Source organism: Pelodiscus sinensis, chromosome 2, assembly GCF_052426305.1.
Source record: "Pelodiscus sinensis isolate ZL-2025 chromosome 2, ASM5242630v1, whole genome shotgun sequence".
NCBI lineage: Eukaryota > Metazoa > Chordata > Testudines > Trionychidae > Pelodiscus > Pelodiscus sinensis.
Window position 1 is genome coordinate 37,725,575 of NC_143053.1, and position 19,875 is coordinate 37,745,449.

The window sequence follows — 19,875 nt, forward strand, 5'->3', positions numbered from 1 at the left end:
TTTTTAACCCAAGCACAAAACTAGAAAAGTAGAGAAAGCCAAGGTAAGGCTTTGCCAGCAGTGCTTTCAACTCTTGGTTTATACATATGCACTACGATAACATTTTGCATTATGATCAATCATGCTACCTATGTGCATTGAAGTTTATAGCAAGCTTAGGTCATAGGAGTCAAAGAAGGTACATTAGACCAAAACGTTCCCTAGAATGTGATCAGACAGACTTTGAAGGGGGAGAATGCAGTCGCGCCCGCCAAATCATAAGAACACAAGGGCGCTAGTGCAATTACACTACCAGGCTCCCGAATCAGAAAAAGGATGTTAGGAGCTGACAGCTTGGGGGAGCGGGTTACAGCTGTAGCTTCCCTCTCTTCCCCCAGTTTAACTGGTTTCGTTCGTGAGCCCTGCTTCGCTCTGGCCCCAGGTGCCCGGACGCAGCGCTCCGGGGGAAGAGAAAAAGCAACAGACAGCAGTTGATAAGGGCGGGCAGTTCAAATCCAAGCGAGGGAAACCAAGAGCAGCCGCACGCAGAGACCTGGTGCTGGCTTGAGGCGGCGGCTCCTCACCAGGGCAACGCGCTAGGGCTGGGGGCTAGGGAGGCTCGACATTGCCGCGGCAAGAGGCAGAGAGCAGCGGGAGCGGTGGCCCTGACTGTTCCCAGCACTGCCTGCGGGATGTTGTTAACTGCACCCCCCATCACTTAGCCCCACTGACTCCCTGAAGAAGCTCCATTGTCAAGGGGGGGAGGGGATAGAGCTTTCCCTTTGCCCCCCGAATTGCCTCAAGGAGTGCGGGGGTGAAGCTCCTGCCTTCCTGGTGTCCATCATTCAAGGTGACTGGGAGCCCTACAGGTGTTATTCCTTAGGTGGTTGGTCTAGTCAATTAGCTCCATTACTATTGTGATAGGCACTAACTGCGGAGGTCACGGCTAGTAAATACATAGACTAGCTGCATCAATTATTTTGTGACTGGAACGGATTTTGCCTCTGAACTGCCTAATTCCCAGGAATGCATTGATTTACTTTTGCTCCTGCCTTTACCCTTTTCTGGAACACTGTCTTCCAGAGTAACACTGCTGTTCACATCTGAGGGTCTTAAAGTGCTTCACACAGGTGGGTAAGTAACATTCCTATTGAGGGGAGAGTGTTTTGGTACAACTTCCTTGATAGATAATAATAAACGTTGTTGAGTTGCAATGACTCATTTTGGGTCAGTTACACTGGGATACTTGCACAGCTTGATGAATGTAGGAGAATCTTTAGGTAAAGTTTGTTTGCTTCAGAGATTAGACTTGATTTAAATACTGGAGAAGGCTATTCATCTCAGTACCAAGAAGTCACCTCCATCCTTTTGCTTTAAAAAAGCAGGGCACTGAGGAAAAGGGGACAGAAATAAGTTTGGTGATGCAGGTAATGGACACCTTTTATAGTAACTAATTTAAAAGAGAGGCTTGTGGCAGAGTCAGTTCAGGACCCACTCCTGGGACTGATAGGTTTTAGTCACTAGCTCTTTTGTTTTCCAGTAATCAATGCATCCTTGGGCCACTTCATAAGAGGGATCGTCTCATGAAACCCTTTCTCTAGACATCCTAATCCTTCCATAGCTTGGTTCTCAAAACATGTTGTAGACTGTCAGAAAACGCTCACTGCTGGTCCATAGACCACTTTTGAAAACCACTGTATGAGTATAATTAAATTAATAAACCATGATATATAAAGGAGGTAGAGTGGGCATCAGAAGATATGTATTTTGTTCTTGGCAACTGACCTGCTATGTGACCTTGGTTAAGTCCTTTCAGTTCTATGCAGAGGCAGATTAGTACTTTGTGGAGCCCAGAGCCACTCCCCTTACCTTCTGCCTTTAGTGGTGTCTTATCCCACCCTGTGCTCCTGGTGGTGAGTGGGGTCAGGTTGAGGGGGCTTTCCCCACTCTGTGACAGAAGAGCAGGCAGGAAGGTGGAATGCTGAGTCTCTAGAGTCTAGCTAATTAGTAAGGATTATCAGCCACTAGGGCTCCCTCCTTTCTTTAAACAAACCAAAGCCTTTGTGGCAATTTTTCTTTTCTCCCATCTTTCCATCAGCACTAATAAAATAGACTAATTCGTGAGTTTTAATCCCTTGTTGTCTCTCAAGAACTGAAATGGTACATGGAGGGTGAAATCCTGATACTGTTGAAGTCAATGGGAGTTTTGCTATTTACCTCAATGGGGCCAAAATTTTGCCAACTGTGTCTGTGATCAGACAGAACCTATCTCCATGGATGATGATGGTTGGTATATGAGCTAGCTAATCAGATATGTTTTTTCACTTAATTTCTCTTATGGCATGTTTTTAAGCTATTCATCCCTGTTGTTTTACATCAATAAAGTATTTACCAACAATTTATCTTTTTAAATATATATAGTGCATCCATCATGCTCATGTGTGAATGCTATTTCCACAGAGATGCAGTTAAAACAGAGGTGGGCAAAATCAGGCCCAGGGGTCAAGCATTTTTTCACTGGCATGACCAGTTGTTTAGCAGAGGTTCATACTTACATTTGGCAAGGAATGTTTCACTGCCCCTCTCCACCATTCTGCATCCTGCAGCTGAGCTACCCCCAAGCTTCTCCTGCTAGCTGTGCAGAACAGGGATGGGGTGGCACTGAGGGGAAAGGGAAATGCTGAAGTCAGGGTGTCCCCTTGTACTCCATCTCTGAAGAGCAGAGGTCATGGAGAGGGAGAGACACAGAAGAACTGCTCCAGGCTGAAGCATGGCTGGTAAGTGACTCAGAGAAAATCTTAAGATGTTTCTAAGAGTTCAGTGCTTGTGTGCTCTCTCTCAAAAGCGCATACACTTCCCCTCCTATCCCATTTCTACTGAGCAGGGGAGGGGGAAAACAACAAAGCAAGACAACTTTCCCTGTTTTAGAGATGGAGTGTAGTTTCTCTTAGAAACTTACCCAGCAGCAGCTAGCATACACACTCTCTGTATCACTGTCCCACACTCCCAGTCTGTGCCACACTGTCCGTGTCTCTCTCTCTCACACACACACACTCTATCACATGCACATTATCTCACACACTCAATCTGTGTTGCAAAATTTGTGTCTCTTACATACGGCACGACTAGATTGCCGTGACTTTCGAAAGAAGATATGGCAATTCGGCACAAATTTGCATATCTTTTTCCGATCCTGTTTTCGGAAGAGTGTTTTTTAAAAAAAGAGCAGTCTAGAAGAACCCTTCTTCCTAAAAAAAATTAGGTGTACAGGGTTCTTTCGAAAAAAGGTTTTTTTTTAATAACCGTGTCTAGACTGCTTTTTTCGAAAAAACTCTTCCAAAAACGAGATTGGAAGAAGATATGCAAATTTGCACCGAATTTGCATATCTTCTTTCAGAAGCCGTGGGCAGTCTAGATGTGCCCGAAGTGTGTCTCTTTCACACTGTAGCTGTGGCCCTACACCTTCTGCTAGAGGCCCCACTCTTTCTGTGGGGACAGAGCTGGCATAACCATGTACGAAACAGCCCCCCTGCAAAAATTATTGCCCACCTCTGAGTTAAATATTTTTCACTCTAGTTACTGTTTTGATGCTGAAAGAACGTTACTTCAATATAAATAAATAATCTTAGATACAATTATCAACATATCAAATTATATTTAAAATAAGTTCTTTATGAATCATTTGTAGAGATAAAATACTCTTTACTTTACAGAATCAGAGAAATTCCAAGTGAAAGATGTCAGAGAGCTGCTCAGTGTTGTCTATTCTTAAAAGAAGCAGATTGACGTCTAGCAACAATGTGAAATATTCCAGCTTTAAAGACTCTTATTCCACTTCCATATTTCATGACAGCGGATACAATGCATCATTAAAAGACTCAAGTTTTGATCATACTGATGCAGGACATAAAGATGAACTGAGCTCAAGAGGTGTATCATTACTACATGAGTATTCCGAACATACACACCCTAATTTAGTAATTCCAGTGTTGTCTCCCATTGAAAATGAAAGGAATTCTATCTCCTTAGCTGAAAGAAAAGAGGTAAATATAGGCACAGATTTTTTTGAAACTCCTAAAGTAAGTAAAAAAGACTCATCACTGCGTAGGAGACTGCTTCTGTCTAAAACTGCTTTGGGAGGCTCTGTAGGATGCTTTGAAAGACAAGCCAATGCTTCAGGTTGCAGTAGGAAAAAAACATTATCTCATGCTCTCAGTTTTGAAGAAAGACTTTCAAAAAGTTCTTCACATTCTCCAAGAGATAACACTTACAAACCTCTAGCTACTAGCACTTTAAAAACTGAGGAGTCTAGTCCTGCTTGCCAAAAATTGAGGCTTTCCTTTTCACAGCAAAGGACGTCTACAGTAGATGATTCCAAATGTAGAAATGACTTCTTGTCAGAACCTGAATGTTTATCTCCAATTCACCCTAATACTTCTAAAGACATTATTCTTGACAAGATTCCTAATGAGTTCAATGATAATGCCCTTACAAGTATTAATGATGAAAGCACCTATCTGGAACTGCTCACCACACCTGCATGTTGTATGTTGTCTGAAACAAATGAAGATCAATTTCTGACTCCAGTCAGCAACCTAATAGCAGATTTTAACTTGGATTTACTTGACATAAATGCTCCTCTCACTCATGTGGTAAGTGACTCAGACCTTTCAGTGCCTGAAGACAGTGGGTTTAATTCTCTTGGCTTGGATAAATCAGAAGATTCCTCTTCAGATCATGAGGGATCTTTCCAAGAACTTCTTCAAAAACAGAAGGAAGTTTCTGAACTTCTGGATGTTAAAAGAACGTTAAGAAAATTAGACCGAGCAAGGAGGTTATCCACCCTTCGGGAACGGGGTTCACAGTCAGAGACAGAGGAAGACTATGATATTACACTAATTAATTCAGAATGTAGATCAAAAATAGCAAGAGACCCTACCAGTGAAGACACTGGATTGGTTTTTAATGAGGAGAATAGTGAAGATTTGGTTCTAAATCTTGGGGACTTATCAAGAACTCCTGCTTTACAAATAGTCCATGAAATCTTCATGCGAAGCAAAAGAAAAAGACCACAACAAAATGGATCCTTGGAGAACTCTGAGAGAGAGAAAATGTCTGTAATAGAATATATTCTTGCTGGACTTATAGGCAAGAAAATGGGCCTTGAAAAATTAGATATTTTAACAGAATTAAAATACAGAGATTTAAAGCATATTCTTGCTATAGTTTTAGGTGCTTTGACTGTGGAAAGTCTATGCAGGTAAGAAATACAACTATATATATATTCTTTTTCAAAATTTTGAAAATAAGGTTTTTTTTCCTGCTAATGCGCTGGGGAGCTGAGCAGTGTAACCCATATACCAAAAATATTAAGTTAATACGGACACATTTGAAGTAACAAAGAGATGTAAGAACATAATTACAAGTGACATTCTATCTAATAATACTTATTAATTACCATACTTTTGTAATTTAGTGAAAATATTCATAAATGTTAAGCTCTGCTCAGTTCCAGGCTTCCATACATTGGACACTGTTATGCTATGTAATTCTCCCCCATGTTTGTCCCCTCCACTTCCACTCCAGCCCTCCCCTTCCCATGCTCAGAAGCTCTGATACAACTCCCTAGTTCTGTGCCAATTCTCTTCCCTTCAGCTCTCAATCTCCCCTCCTCTCCTCCATACAAAGTAATCAATGAGTTTTATATTGTGTTCTATTTTGAGTAAGAGAGTCAAATTTCCTATCTCCTGTATTTAATTCTACATTGTGATTCAGAAGAATATATGAGGCAATATTATGTTTAATGTCAAGTGTATAAAGTGAAGTTTGCAATGTTCTGCAAAATAATCAAGGTAACAGTTTGTTATGATAAAATTTGGAAGGTTTAATTTGAGTATTAGGATCTTAAAATCTAGCATTAAACTAAAATAAGACTTGAAAGGGGGATGATATTTTATTTTTTATTTGATTCAGTATTTGGAAAGTAAGCAAGAACTGGCGTGAAATTGTTATACAAGACAAAAATGCGTATCTCAGGAGAAAGCTGTACATAAAACAGCTGAAGGCAGAAGCTGGGGTAACGTATCACACAAATGCAGTATTGTTCTAAATATTGGACATGTTAGAAAGATTTGGGTTAGAGGAGGAGACTATAAACATCCTAGTGAACTGCAGACACATCCCAATTGACAATGAGAGTTGTAAAATCTTTACGCAGTAGCTTTGGCTCAGAATGCATACAGAGAACCATTCTTAGTAAAAATGTCATTTTTAGTCTTTTGACTCTAGCCCAGTGATCGCCAACCTTGTTAGGCACAAGATCACTTTTTTGAATTTAAGTGCAAACCAGGATCTATTGCACACCCAAAAATCCTTGCCCAGCCTCCTTTGTGCTCCTTCTCCAAGGCCCCACCCCTACTCACTCCGTCCTTCCTCCCTTTCATCAAGCAGGGGCAGAGGATTAGAGTGCAGACTCTGGTCTTGGAGTTGCTCTAATCTGAGCCTGGGGCAGGGAGCTGGGGTGTAGGAGGGGGTTCAGGGCACCAGTTCTGTAAGGGAGTTTGGGTCTGGGGGGGCTCAGGGCTAGGACAGAGGCTTAGGGTACAGGAGGAGGTTTGACTGGGGCAAGGGTTCAGGATGCAGGCTCCAGCTAGATACTGCTTACCACAGGTGGTGCAGTGGGGCTAAGGCAGGCTCAGCCCTGCCTTGGTTCTGCACCACTCTCAAAAGCAGCCAGCAAACTCCTTCCATCCCAGGTCCTGTTGTGCCCCCCTCCTTTCTGTGGAGATAGACTACAGGGTGGGAGAGGGGGCACCCTGACCTCAACACCCCCTCCTTTTCCTTCCCTGCCCACCAAGTGGGAGGTGGCGGAGGCAGCTCTAAGGCAAAGGGCAGGAGATGCACAGCAGTGAGGGGAGGGGCAGCTGAAGTGCCAGTATTTGATAGCCTCTTGGCCAAACCAGTCAGGATCACCTGTCAGAGGCTCCAAGATCTACCGGCAGATCCTGAACTACTGGTTGGTGACCACTGCTCTAGCCCCACTTCGAGGAAAATGTTTAAAACGTTTAGTGCTTGGAAGTAATAAGACTTCAATTTAAAGTAAATCAGGACTTAAAATTCCATCTCTTCCTCTTAATCTTTCAAATGCCCCGTTTCCACCCCTCCTTTCCCCCTCTTCCATACTAATCAGTGTTTGCAGGTCCAATAGGACTAAAACTGTGATTCCTTCCCAATTGTTTGATTTGTTTTTTATTTGTGGTTTAATTTGCCTATAGGGTAGGGTTCCGTGAAGTGACTATCCTATAAACATTTGGAAGCATTTACCATTCAAATTTCTGAAGTAGGAAAGATATCAGAGGTGCAGGGAGAAGATGAGGTCTTGTAAGTGGGAAAGTAGATTTGATTTGGTCATTCTGAACTGATTTTTATAGACCACAATATATTTCCTCTGTGTCCTATTTTGTCTGTCTATTAGATACTAAACTTTTACCTGAAGAAATTTACACCATATGTTTTGTACCATCTTATTGTGAAAGCTTTAGAACTATTTTTAAATTTAACATATGTTAAATATAGCCCAGGTTATCTTGGTACTCATTTGAAGCTAATTTCTCTTCTCATGATCATCATCTGTAACAGGGATGTCTCTTGCATGTTGAAGATGCTGCCACGCGACTTAATATTCTAAGTAGATCTGCTTTAAGGCCTGTTCAAGCTCAAGCTAAAACTGCTGTATTGCAAACGCCACCTTCTTGCAATGAACTTTTAACGCCTATAATATGCAGTTCTGTTCCCCAGTCAACTAGTAAACAGGAAGAGTATGTTAAGGTAAGCAATGTAGACAGTTATTTGCACTGACAATAAACGTTTCTTAAGCTGTACAGTCAACAACTGTAGATATTTAATGTCGTTTTTCCCCTCTTGAAACAGATTGCCAAAACCCTTTTTATTGATGAAGCTTTAAAACCTTGTCCAAGATGTCATTACCCAGCTAAATATCAGCCTTTAAAGAAAAGAGGACTATGTAGCCGAGAAGCCTGTGCATTTGACTTCTGTATTTTGTGCTTGTGCTCTTTCCATGGGTCAAAAGAGTGCAGAAGTGCATCTGCAAAGCGACGAAATAAAAAGGATGCTCTTCCAGGAAGTGCCCAAAGCAAGAGAAATTTAAAACGACTCTAAATTTATAAGGAAAATAGGTTTCCCTGCTCTCTCTCAATTTCTGATCTTGTCTATATTTTTATTAATATGCATATTTTGAAAATAAGTGTCATTTTGCTCAGATTAATCTGATTTTCATGTACATATCTTAAATTAACTTAGTGTATTTTTGATAAGTTTTTGAAAAAATTAAAAAAGATTTTAAACTTTTATGTCGTTTTACCCATCATGTAGTCAGACACTTCCAACATCTTAACTTTTCAATAAAGTATGTTTAATATAGTATTCACTATCTATTTTACAAATCACTTGAAAATTTAAAGCTGATTCTTGTCTCAATGGCAAATTAAAGAGAATGAACCATTAAAGCTTTCTCTTCTATGGGCTTTATTATGAGAGACTGTTAAAAATTACAACTACAGTTTTTTAAAACATGCTATAATGAGCATTAGATAAGCTCTGACTTGGAGGAAATATCACCTATTCAATTGACAATGCTGCCAACGTAAAATATTAGGCTTTTTAAAAAACAAGATAGGACCATTTATGATTATTTAATTTTATATCCTGTATTACACAAGCTGAAGAACCTCACTCAGTAACTTCTGCCTCAAGTCCATAACTTCTTTTTTAGCTATAACACATCTTTTTAGAAAGATATCCAATCTGGATTTAAGGATTTCTGGTGACTGGAGACTCTACCACATCCCCATTGTTCTGGCAGCTAATTACCTCTACTGTTTTAAAAATATAAACCTTATTTCCCATCTGAATTTGTCTAAATTCAGTTTCCATACATTGGACTCTGTTATGCTATGCCTTTTTCTGCTAACGAGCCATCTATCAGTTTCATGGTAGCTGTAACTTAGCATACTTCTTGCCTCCAGTCTTTCTCAAGGGCACCTACTTAAAGTTTCAGGCTCCTAGCTGTCACCTCTGTTGAGAAGGAACCTTCATCTCTCTCCCTCAAGAGCCGGTGCTTATGCTTGCAGTCCCTCTGCACCTCACTGTGATTTCCCAAGCAGATCTGATCTGCAACCAGCACCTGTGGTTAATCTTCCTCCAGGTGTTGCAACAGTGTATACTAACCAGCTTTCTTTAAATACTTTGGGAGCAAGAGACAGACCAAGGAAAGCGTAGGTCCTCTACTTAGTGGGGAAGGAGAGCTAATAATTGATAACATCAACAAGTGTGAGGTGTCTAATGCCTATTTTACTTCAGTCTTTATTAAAAAGGTTAATGGTGAGCAGATACTCAGCACAATTAATATTAACAAAGGGGAAGGAATGCAAGCCAATATGGGGAAAGTAGAGGCTAAAGAGTATTTAGATAAATTAGGTGTATTCAAGTTTGCAGGGCCTGATTAAATTCATCCTATTGTGCTTAAAGACCTATTTGAATCCCGGGTGGTGGACGGGCGCCAGCCTGCCTACTTCGAAAAGCCCTTCCCCCAGCCTTGTGGGAGGGATGACTGGACCCGGGGCTCAACTGATTCCAGGGGACAAAAAATGAAAAACAGGGTCAAGGGGTGCAGGTCAAAGGTTTAAAATGAGGGAACCAGATGGAGACCCCAAGCAGAGAACCCCAGACAGTGCCCACTGTTCCTCGAAGCTGTGCAGGGAGCCAGCGGATGCTGCCTAGAGGAACTCTGCCCAGATGTGTGAGACCAGGGAAGAATGGAAGTAGGCCCCACATTAGCAGAGCACCCCCTTGTCCAGCATCCTCCTCCTGGTATTGTATATAACGGCTTTTGCCAAGGCCAGGAGAAGATTGACGAGGAGGTCTCGTGACTTTGTGGGGCAATGGATGGAGTGTGCGTATGTAAAAAGGTGAGGGGAAAAAATGCAGCCAGAACCTCAAGAAGAGGTTCCCGAGGAGCTGGAATAGGGGCTGCAACCTGGCACATTCCAGGTATGCTTAAAGAACAAACTGAGGCAATCCTGGAACCATTAACAATTATCTTTGAGAACTCACGGAGTTGGATAGGGTCCTCAAGGGCTGAAGAAAGGCAAACGTAGGACATTTTTTTTTTAAAGGGTTCAAAGAGAACCTAGAGAATTATAGACAAATCAGCTGAACTCTGATACTTGGAAAGATACTGGGGAAAAAAAAACAATTTGTAAGCATCTAGAGGAGACTAGCATTATAAGGAACAGCTGCCATTAATTTATTAAGAACAAATAATTCCAAACAAACCTCATTTACTTCTTTGATTGGGTTACTGACCTAGTAGATTAATGGAAAGGAGGAGATGAGATCTGTCTTGTTTTTTAGTAAGGCTTTTGACACAATCCCACATGGCATTCTTATAAGTAAAGGAAATGCGGTCTAGATGAAATTACAATCAGGTGAGTGCACAACTGGTTAAAGACCATACTCAAAGAGCGGTTATTAATGGGTCACTGTCAAAGTAGGAAAGTATATCTAAATAGGTGTTCCAGGGGTCGGCCCTGGGCCTGATACTAGTCAATATTTTCATGTAAAGACATGGATAATGAAGTGAAGAGCAGTATTTCCTCTAAGCTGTGTGGCAGCACAGCTTCACAGGTGATTAATCAGCCCTGTCTAGTCAGAGGCTCAGGGCTTCCTGCATGGAGCTGATTTACCAGGCAGGGCTATTTAATCACCTGTGCAGCTGTATTCCCTACGCAGCTTAGAGGGAACACTGGTGGAGAGAGGATGTTTATAAAATTTACAGAGTACACTAAACTGTGAGGAGTTGCAAATACTTCTGGAGGACAAGATTAAAATTCAGAATGATCTTGACCAATTGGAGAATTGGTCTGAATTCAACAAAATGGAATGCAATGAAAATAAGTGCAAGGTACTTCATATACCAAGGAAAAATCAAATGCACAACTACGTAAGCAAATAACTGGCAAGGTGGTATTACTGCTGAGAAGGATGTGGCGGTTATAAGTGAAACAAACTGAATGAGTCAATACTGATATAGTTGTGAAAAAGCTAATATACTTTTGGGACTTATTAACATAAGCTTTGTGAGCTCGCTGTTCTACTCTACTGTCATGGTGAGGCCTCAGCTGGAGTACAGTGTATGTCCAATTCTGGGTGGCACACTTTAGGAAAGATATGGACAAATGGGGGAGAGTCCAGAGGAAAGCAACAAAAATGATTCAAAACTTAGGAAAAGTTAAAAATAATATTTAACTGAGCAAATAAGACTGAAACAGGAACTGATAGTCTTCAAATATATTAAGGGCTCTTATAAAGAAGACAGGGATCAATTGTTTTTCTTGTCCACTGGAGAATGAACACATTACTTCTTGCCCTGTCTTGTTTAGGTCATGTAGTTGGTAAAACTTGGGTACTTTAAGTTTGGAATAGACTACCAAGGAAGGTTGTGAGTACCAGAGCTTGGTCACAGTATTCCAATAATGCTCATGCCAATGCAATATATGGAGCGTAATTACACCTCCCTATTCTTACTTGATATTTTTCTGCTTCTACATCCAAGGATCACATTTACCTTTTTAGCTATAGCACTGCACTCAGTGCTTGGGTGCAACTGGTCACCTACCATGACCCCTAACTTACCTTCAATGCCACTACAGTCTATCATGCAGTCCTCTGTGTTGTGTGATCTATGGTCTCTATTCATAAATGTTTTACTTTACATTTGGCTGTATTAAAATGCATGTTGTTGAAAAAAGCGTGTCTCTATAACTGACTTGTTCCCATAGGGTATGTCTACACTACAGCATTAATTCGAGTTAGTTCAAATTAACTATTTTGAATTAAGTTAAGCTAATTCAAAATAATGCATCTATACACAAAACCTATTTCGAAATAGCGCGTCCACATTGAGTGGACCCTGAACCAAAGTTAAGGCTGGCCAGAACCAGTGCGGCAGGGCATTAGGTTAGGACTTAGTGTGTGGGGCTGCTGCCGGAGGCTAACTGAGCTCCGTGCCCCCACCCCGGACAGATATTCTCAGGGTTCCCTGCTTGCTTGTCTACCTCAATGAGGGGAAGCTCTGGGCTCAGGTTTGGGGGTCTCGCCGTACCAACTTGAGTTTCATGCCAATCTGCTCATGGGTTCGCATGTGGCCTTTGGAGGCCAGGCTGGCAGCTATCCTGCCATAGATGGCTGTGTTCCTCCATCTAGTGTGGAGATCATGGACATTGGGGGCATCCCCCCCAAACCTGAATAAGGTCCATGATCACCCTGGACCAGGAAGGCGCCCGCCTTCTCCAGTCCCTGTCAGGCTCCTGGGAGCTGGCAGACTTCTCCTGGGGAGTGGTGGAGGGCTGGCTGCCAGTGGCTTGCTGGCTCATATTTTGGGGCCACTGGGTCAGGGGCCCTGGTAGCCACTGCTGGCTCTGGACTAGTAGGCTTGGAGCTGGCACAGGCACTGTGGCCAGGGTCTATCCCTTTAATGGTTCCGGGGCTGGGGGAGAGGAGAGTAAGTTTTCCTCGTTGTGCCCAGAGTGGCCACCAGGGCTCCCTGGGAAGGGCTGGAGGCCCCCTATTTCAAATTAAGTGTCTATACAGCACTCAATTAGAAAAAATTATTTCAAATTTGGCATTACTCCTCATAGAATGAGGTTTACCAAACTCAAATTAAGGCTCCGCTATTTTGAATTAAATTCGAAATAGCGGTTTGCATGTATAGACGCTATTAAAGTTAATTCTAAATAACAGCTGTTATTTAGAATTAACTTTGCAGTGTAAACATACCCATTGTTATTCATAATTCCCCAATTTTTGTGTCATCCGCACATTTTACTAATGATGATTTTATATTTTCTTCCAGAAAATTGATAAGAATATTTAATAGAATTAGGTCAAGAACAATTCTTGTGGGACAGCACTAGAAAATACTCCCTTTAAATCACAGTTCCCCATTTACAGTTACTTTTTACAATCTATCAGTTAACTAGTTATTAATCTATAGGCTACATTGCTTTTAAGTTTTTTACAATGTCATTTGAGACTGTCAGGTGCCTTAAGAAATCAACATATGTTATGTGAATACAGTAGTAAGCTTTATTAACTAAACTTGTGATCTCATTAAAAAAGACACTGACAAGACCTATCTTGCATAAAACCTTGTTTATTGGCATTAATTATGCTAGCCTCTAATTCTTGACTGATTGCATCCAATATCAACCTTTCCATGTATTTGCTCAGAATCAATGTCACACTCTACAGCTACCTGGTTCATCCAGTTTGCTGTTTATTAAATACAGTATTGGCACAACATTAGGCTTTCCCCCCCGAGTCCTCAGGAAGTTCCCTAGTGTTCCAGAATTTGTTTTTAAAAATCAACATTAATAGTAAGTTTATTTTAACATTCTTGGGTATGAGTTATCTGATTCTGCAGCTTTAAACACGTTTAAAGTTAATAATTGCTGTTTAATATTAGGTTACTGTACTCTGCGGGTACCATTGTTAGGTTTGGGTCCCACTTGGAAAACCCTTCTCTAAACAATTACCAATTTTAAGCCCCCAAATTCCTTCATTACTCTAAAATGGCTGCAGCAAATAGTAGTATCAGCTATGTTTGTGGTACAAGCAAATGTGATACAGGGGCATAATACAGTAAAAGCTTTGTTATCCAGCCTGATGGGGAAAGGATGGGTGTTGGTTAGTCAAATATTCCAATTAATTAACAGTTAACCAAAACAAATGTGGGAGACAGTGAGACATCCATCTGGGTGTGTGGGATTTAGAGTGAAGTCAGGGATGAAGGCTTTGGGACTCAGGAGGGTTTTGGGGTGCTGGATCCAGGTGGTGCTCATCTCAGGAGGTTCAATGAAATAGGGTCAAATCCCTGTTGCTGCTAGGTGCCTCCAAAGCCCCCTCCCCAAGTGATGTGGGAAGTGGAGTGACCTGGCTGGGAGATAGCAGCAGCACAGAACACATTGCAGCATCACTCTGCTTCATGCAGCTCCTGCCACCTTGGGGAGAGTGGGAGTAAGAGCATGGGGAAGGAGTTCAAGTCTTGCTGCCACCCCATGCCAGCCCCTCTCCCAGGTAAGCCCCCAGGCCACCCTGGGTTCCAGGGCTAACATGGGAGAATATCCCATCCATAGGATGGGTGAGGTGGTCACCATGGGGGCCCTGAACCGAACCATCTTATGGACGGGATGGCTCAGAGAGAGAAGAAACAGCAAAGGTGAACAGGAACTGAACAGTAACAGTGCTTAAAGATTTAAAATGCAGCAATAGTGATTTTAATGGGATACTAATGGATTTATAAAGTATTCTTGCTAATTTTTATATAGTTTTTAGAATAGCATAATCTTTAATATGTGTATGCTTGGAATGTGTGTGTTAATTGTATTTTAAGTAAATTGTACTTTAAGTTTTAGGAATTGCTGTCAGCAATTTGTTGTAAAATGACCACTTATAACAAATAACTTCACTTAGAATCATTTGAACTACATTCTATTGTAGTTTGAACATTCTATAACTTGGAATAAGGAATTAGTGTAATGGATTTTGTGTCTTTTTAAAGATTTTTAGATCATATTGTAGTACAGGTTATTGGTTACATTAATAAAAATACTTTGTTTTGAAAAGAATACTGCCTGCCTCAATTACTTTATTGGAGGTTTATCTTCATGTCCTTTATTGTTTCCTTAATAACTCCAGGACCTTATCTACCTTGGGAAGAACAGATTAAGGGGATGACAGGGAGATTATAATATTGTCCCAAAATCCAATTTTTGGGGGAAACGCACTGGATCCTACATTGCATTTCATTTTTTTTAAAGTGCATGTTGTAATGGATACATTTGGGGCTCAATACAATTCCCGTCTAGTCAATGGGAGTCTTTCCATTGACTTTACTGTTCCTTAGATGAGGACCTTGATGCAATGTATTACAGTTCCAGCATTTGCTGATTCAGTGAATACCTTATGTATTGACAATTTGAACAGTAGTTCTCAGTATAAAGAAGATGCTTCTGGAATACATATGCTCTTGAAGCAGTAAGCTGCATAGACAATTCACTCTTAAGAGACAAGATTACTGCTAAGTAACGGTAAAGAAAATACCTAATGACATTTAATATATATAGAGAGATGAAGATGGATTCATTTAGACCAGTTAAATACCGAATAATACTTAATTATAGATGAGCCATGAAAAGGCTGTGTGAAGTTTGTAGTTTTTTGTATGAAAGGGATAGCTTGAAAATGAAGGAAAAACATTAAAATGCTTCACAATTTATAGAGAGCTTTTTCTATGTTGTTTATTTTGGTTATTTAAGTATTTTTCTCTTACTCTTTCTCCAAAATTTCATGTATTTCTATGTTTTGAGTTCTGTGCCTCTTGTGTGATTACAACAAGCATACTTCATAATTTATTTTCCAATGCTTTGGCATTCTTCTTGTGAAGCAGAGTTGTAAACCTCAGGTAACTTGGATGAAAGAAAATGAAATGGCTTCACTGTCTCTGTTCTTCTTTCACAGACGGGAACAGAAGAGCTTATATAAATCAGAGTAAGGTTGCAGGGCAGGGGGGCGACAACACCACACTAATCCAAATTGTGTCTTGGTGTGACACATTCTGGGCAGAGGAAACCACCTCCCCTTCCCCCTGCTGAGCATACTCCAACATCTACTGCAGTATAAAAGGGAGCAGCGCAGCTTATTCTAGGCAGACTGCCAGAAAGGAAGGATATATGCCACAGGTTCCAGCCCAGGAGCAGCTGAAGCCACAAGCCATGGGAGCCAGAGGGGCCGAGACCCAAGCAGATGCTTGCATACATATGGATATCCAAGAAAGGCCAGAACTACCAAGAGCACAGTTTCTTCTAAGTCCTCTGCTACCCCTCATGAGGTTGCTGTTAGAAGTGGCCTCAGCCCCAGCAGGGAGCTGCAATGGCCAAGGGAAAGTGTGGATGCAGTCTGGTAGGCCCTACTACTCTGAGCCTGAGGTTAGATAGGCAGACTTAACCACAGGAGTGTGACACCAATGCCCCTCCCCCAAATAGAGATGGGGTGTACTTGCCCCACAACACCTGTTATGTAACTTTGGGCACTGAGAAAAGCCTTCAGTGTGCTTTTGGGCTAAATGCTGATTGGAAAGAGCCTTGTAACTTGTGAGCAAAGAAGCTATCTCCTGTTGTTTGATTCCTACTATGTTCAGAGAAGCAGGACTCATATGTTTTTTAAAATAAACAAACAACCATGCATCAAATAAATACCCAATTCCATCAATTTCTCTTCCTAACCAAAACAATCAGCTGAACCCCAAATTGTAGCTAACTGGATCAACAAAAGGGTAACAATATCAGGCAGTGTTAGTAATGGGAAACTGTGTCTATTATAAACACTAAGGCTTAGTCTATACTGCTACTTGAAAGTAGGAATAAGAGATCCTCCGGAAAAGGCTTTATTTTCCGGAGAATCACGTCTAGACTGGCGCTTTTCTCCGGCTTATCTCCAAGCCGGAAAAAAGCGGCAGCCATGTTAATGCAAATACCGCGGGGGATATTTAAATCCCCCGCGGATTTGCCTATTCTAAAGTGCTACATTAGCATCCCTTTTCCGGAAGGGATGCCAGTGTAGACACAGCCCAGGGTTTTTGCGCAAGAAACCTTTTGCGGAAGAGTTCTTGCACAAAAAGGAGTTATTCCTTGTGGGGAGAAGAGTAACTGTACCGGCAAAAGCTCTCTGTTCTGTCAATTTTCTTGTGCAAAAATGCGCTTGAGGTGTGGCCGCTCTGCTGGTTTTGAGCAAAAATCTTGTAATGTAGACATAGCCTAATGTACTTCAAAGAACTTTCCAATATACCCAGCAAGTGGATATAAAATATTCTGCAAGTTATTGATGTTTAGTATTAATATTCATGTCCTCAGCTGGGCATGATTTAGTAGCAATTACCTGAGTCAGTAAAGAAACATTTAGTTTTTTGTGCTATATGTCAGCCATTAGCCAGACTGTGCAGACCATTATCACAGAAATAAGCTTATCTTAAATTTTAAAAGTTCACACACTCAATCCTCTTTCTCTCTATCATTACTAAGACATCTTCTTAGTAATTTCTGATTCAGTAAAGCTATCACAAATGCATTTTCTTTTAAAATTGCAAATGCTATGAATTGCAATCAGTTTTCCAGACTCTAGTCTCTACCTGGGAGAGGATGAGAGAACAAATGACAAGTGACAGAAGTACATGCATTTTCTTAATATACTATTGTAAAGCATTCAGTGTGGATCAGAGTGCAATATATGATCCTATATAGGTCAAAATGTATTTAACAAGAAAAAAAGCAGTGTTTCACATTCATAGTCTAACTTCAGTGAATGAGACAGTACTGTACCAACTATATTTCACAGATGAAGAAAAAAAGTTAGTTAAAAAAATGCTAACATTTATTTCCATTCTAATTACCCGTGCATCCTGCTTACTGGGAACATTACCAGGTTAAATATATGACAAACTCCATTGTCATATATAAAATGCAGGTTATAGCACTTTAATGCATGTCTTTAAATCTCACTGCATTAATTCTCCTTACAGGCCTGTAACAGCATCTCTTACTATTTTTACTAGAAGATTTACCAGGCATTGTCCAGGTCCTTCAGAGTAAGGGGCTGGCAGTGGAGGGAGAGGAAATGCAGGAGTCAGGGCAGGACAAGATGCCAAGGAATGGGGGTTGCAAGAGTTAGGATTGGGGAGTGAGGAGGGGCTCAGGACGTGGGGTCCAATCTGGTGGGGCTTTCTCTTTTCCCCATGGCCAGCAGGGCCTTTTCTCCCCTCAATGCCCTCAGCTGACAGAGTCTTCTGTCTTTCCGAGCTCCTCTGGCTGCCAGGGGCCTTCTGTCTCCTCTCACCCCTCCAGCCACCAGGGGCCTTTTCTCTCTTCCCTCCTCTGGTGCTGTGCCCAAGGGAAAAGGGTTTGGGACAAGGGAGCTACTTACCCAGTTGATGGCAGGCCAGATTGTAGAGCCCCTCCCCTACTGGCCTCTCTTGATAGTGCAGCTGCCTTCAGTGGCCACTCTCAGGGTATGTCTACACTACCACCCTAGTTCGAACTAGGGTGGTAATGTAGGCAACCGGAGTTGCAAATGAAGCCCGGGATTTGAATTTCCCGGGCTTCATTTGCATAAAGCCGAGCGCCGCCATTTTAAAATGTCTGCTAGTGCGGACTCCGTGTCGTGCGGCTACATGCGGCACGGACTAGGTAGTTCGGACTAGGCTTCCTAGTCCGAACTACCGTTACTCCTCGTTTCACTAGGAAGCCTAGTCCGAACTACCTAGTCCGTGCTGTGTGTAGCCGCGCGACACGGAGTCCGCACTAGAGGATATTTAAAAATGGTGGCGCTCGGCTTTATGTAAATGAAGCCCGGGAAATTCAAATCCCGGGCTTCATTTGCAACTCCGGTTGCCTACATTACCACCCTAGTTCGAACTAGGGTGGTAGTGTAGACATACCCTCAGTATCCTGGCCTTCCTCTCCGTGCCCTTCCCTTTTCTGTCCCTCCTCTCTCTGCCCCTCCCTTTCCTTGTTATGGAAAATAGTCCCATCCCTGGCACTGCCCATTTTCTTGGCACAACCAAACCCTGACCTTGCTTTAAGTTAGGATAAGAGGAAGTTGCATACCAAATTTGATGGTCCTACCTCTTACTGTTCAGGAGTTCTTGAACAGACAGATATACATTGCTAAAAATATAGGTAGATGTTGAGGTAGATGGTAGAGACTTCAACTGAAATTAGGACCCTGTTGTGTTACATGTTATCTGTACGCATATTAAAGTGATAGAACATTCATTCCTATTTAGTTTACAGTCCAACTTGTTTGGAAAGACAAAGGGGGGAAAGTAGGAATAGCCTCATTTTACAGATAAGAAACTAGGGTCAAAGATCAAATGGAGTCTGTAGCAGAAAAGGGAATTTAAATTGAATCTCCTGAGCCATACCCCAATGTCCTAACAACAAGATCATCCTTATATTGATCACTGTTCTTCAAATCAAGCAAACATTTATATTGAGGGCTCAATACAATACCCATTTTAATCAAGAAGAATTTTTCCATTAATCTTAGTAGGAATTAGATCAGTCTCTAAGGCTAGGTCTACACTACAGCTGGCTTTTTGAAAATTTTTTTACAGAAGAGGCTTTTCTGAAATTTGGCCCATAGAATGAGGAAGACAGGACTTCCGAAAGAGCGCATTTTCACTTCGGCAAAAAAAGCGGGAGAGCAAACATGTTCCCTCGACGCAGCAGAGTTTTTCCAGGATACCGGAGGTCTATACTGCGGAGCTATTTCGGGATATCAGAAATATCCTGAAATAGCTACTTTGTGTCTATTGAAGCGGCGAGGAGTCCTGTGGCACCTTATAGACTAACCGAAGTGTTGGAGCATAAACTTTCGTGGGCAAAGACCCACTTCGTCAGATGCTGTGTCTATTGAAGCAGCCTGTTATTTTGAAATAGATTTTGAAATAACGGGCAGCTTATTCCAATGTCCCGGTAACACTTATTCCACAAGGGATAAGGGGAATTTTGAAATAGCATGTTATTTCGAAATACAAATTGCATAACTCAGTGTTTCCCAAAGTGTGGTTCACAGCCCAGTACCAGTCCTCAGAAAAAAAATACCGGTCCTCAGATAAATTTCTATGCACAATTCTTGGGAGAGAGCCTGCCGCCTGCAGCGTCTCTGCCAGGCATGCTTCCGGGCGGTGGGACTAGATCCAGCAGGCGCTAGGACCCAGAGAGAAGGCCGGGCGCACTGACGCAGAATGGGAGCTGGTGCTGG

General features: G+C 41.7%; 1 protein-coding gene across 2 annotated transcripts; it reads left to right on the forward strand.

Annotated features, from left to right (window-relative positions):
• The first annotated feature begins 3 nt into the window (after positions 1 to 3).
• Positions 4 to 8,348, forward strand: FBXO43 (F-box protein 43). Of its 2 annotated transcripts, none has more exons than XM_075920299.2 (5): positions 4 to 1,113; positions 3,693 to 5,239; positions 5,953 to 6,055; positions 7,618 to 7,806; positions 7,909 to 8,348. In XM_075920299.2, the coding sequence occupies exons 2-5, from the start codon at positions 3,717 to 3,719 to the stop codon at positions 8,155 to 8,157; spliced, it is 2,064 nt and encodes a 687-aa protein (XP_075776414.2). In that variant the 5' UTR covers positions 4 to 1,113; positions 3,693 to 3,716; the 3' UTR covers positions 8,158 to 8,348. The 2 variants fall into 2 exon arrangements, with proteins under 2 accessions (XP_075776414.2, XP_075776413.2); XM_075920298.2 differs by having other exon boundaries at positions 4 to 1,109.
• The last annotated feature ends 11,527 nt before the right edge of the window (positions 8,349 to 19,875 follow it).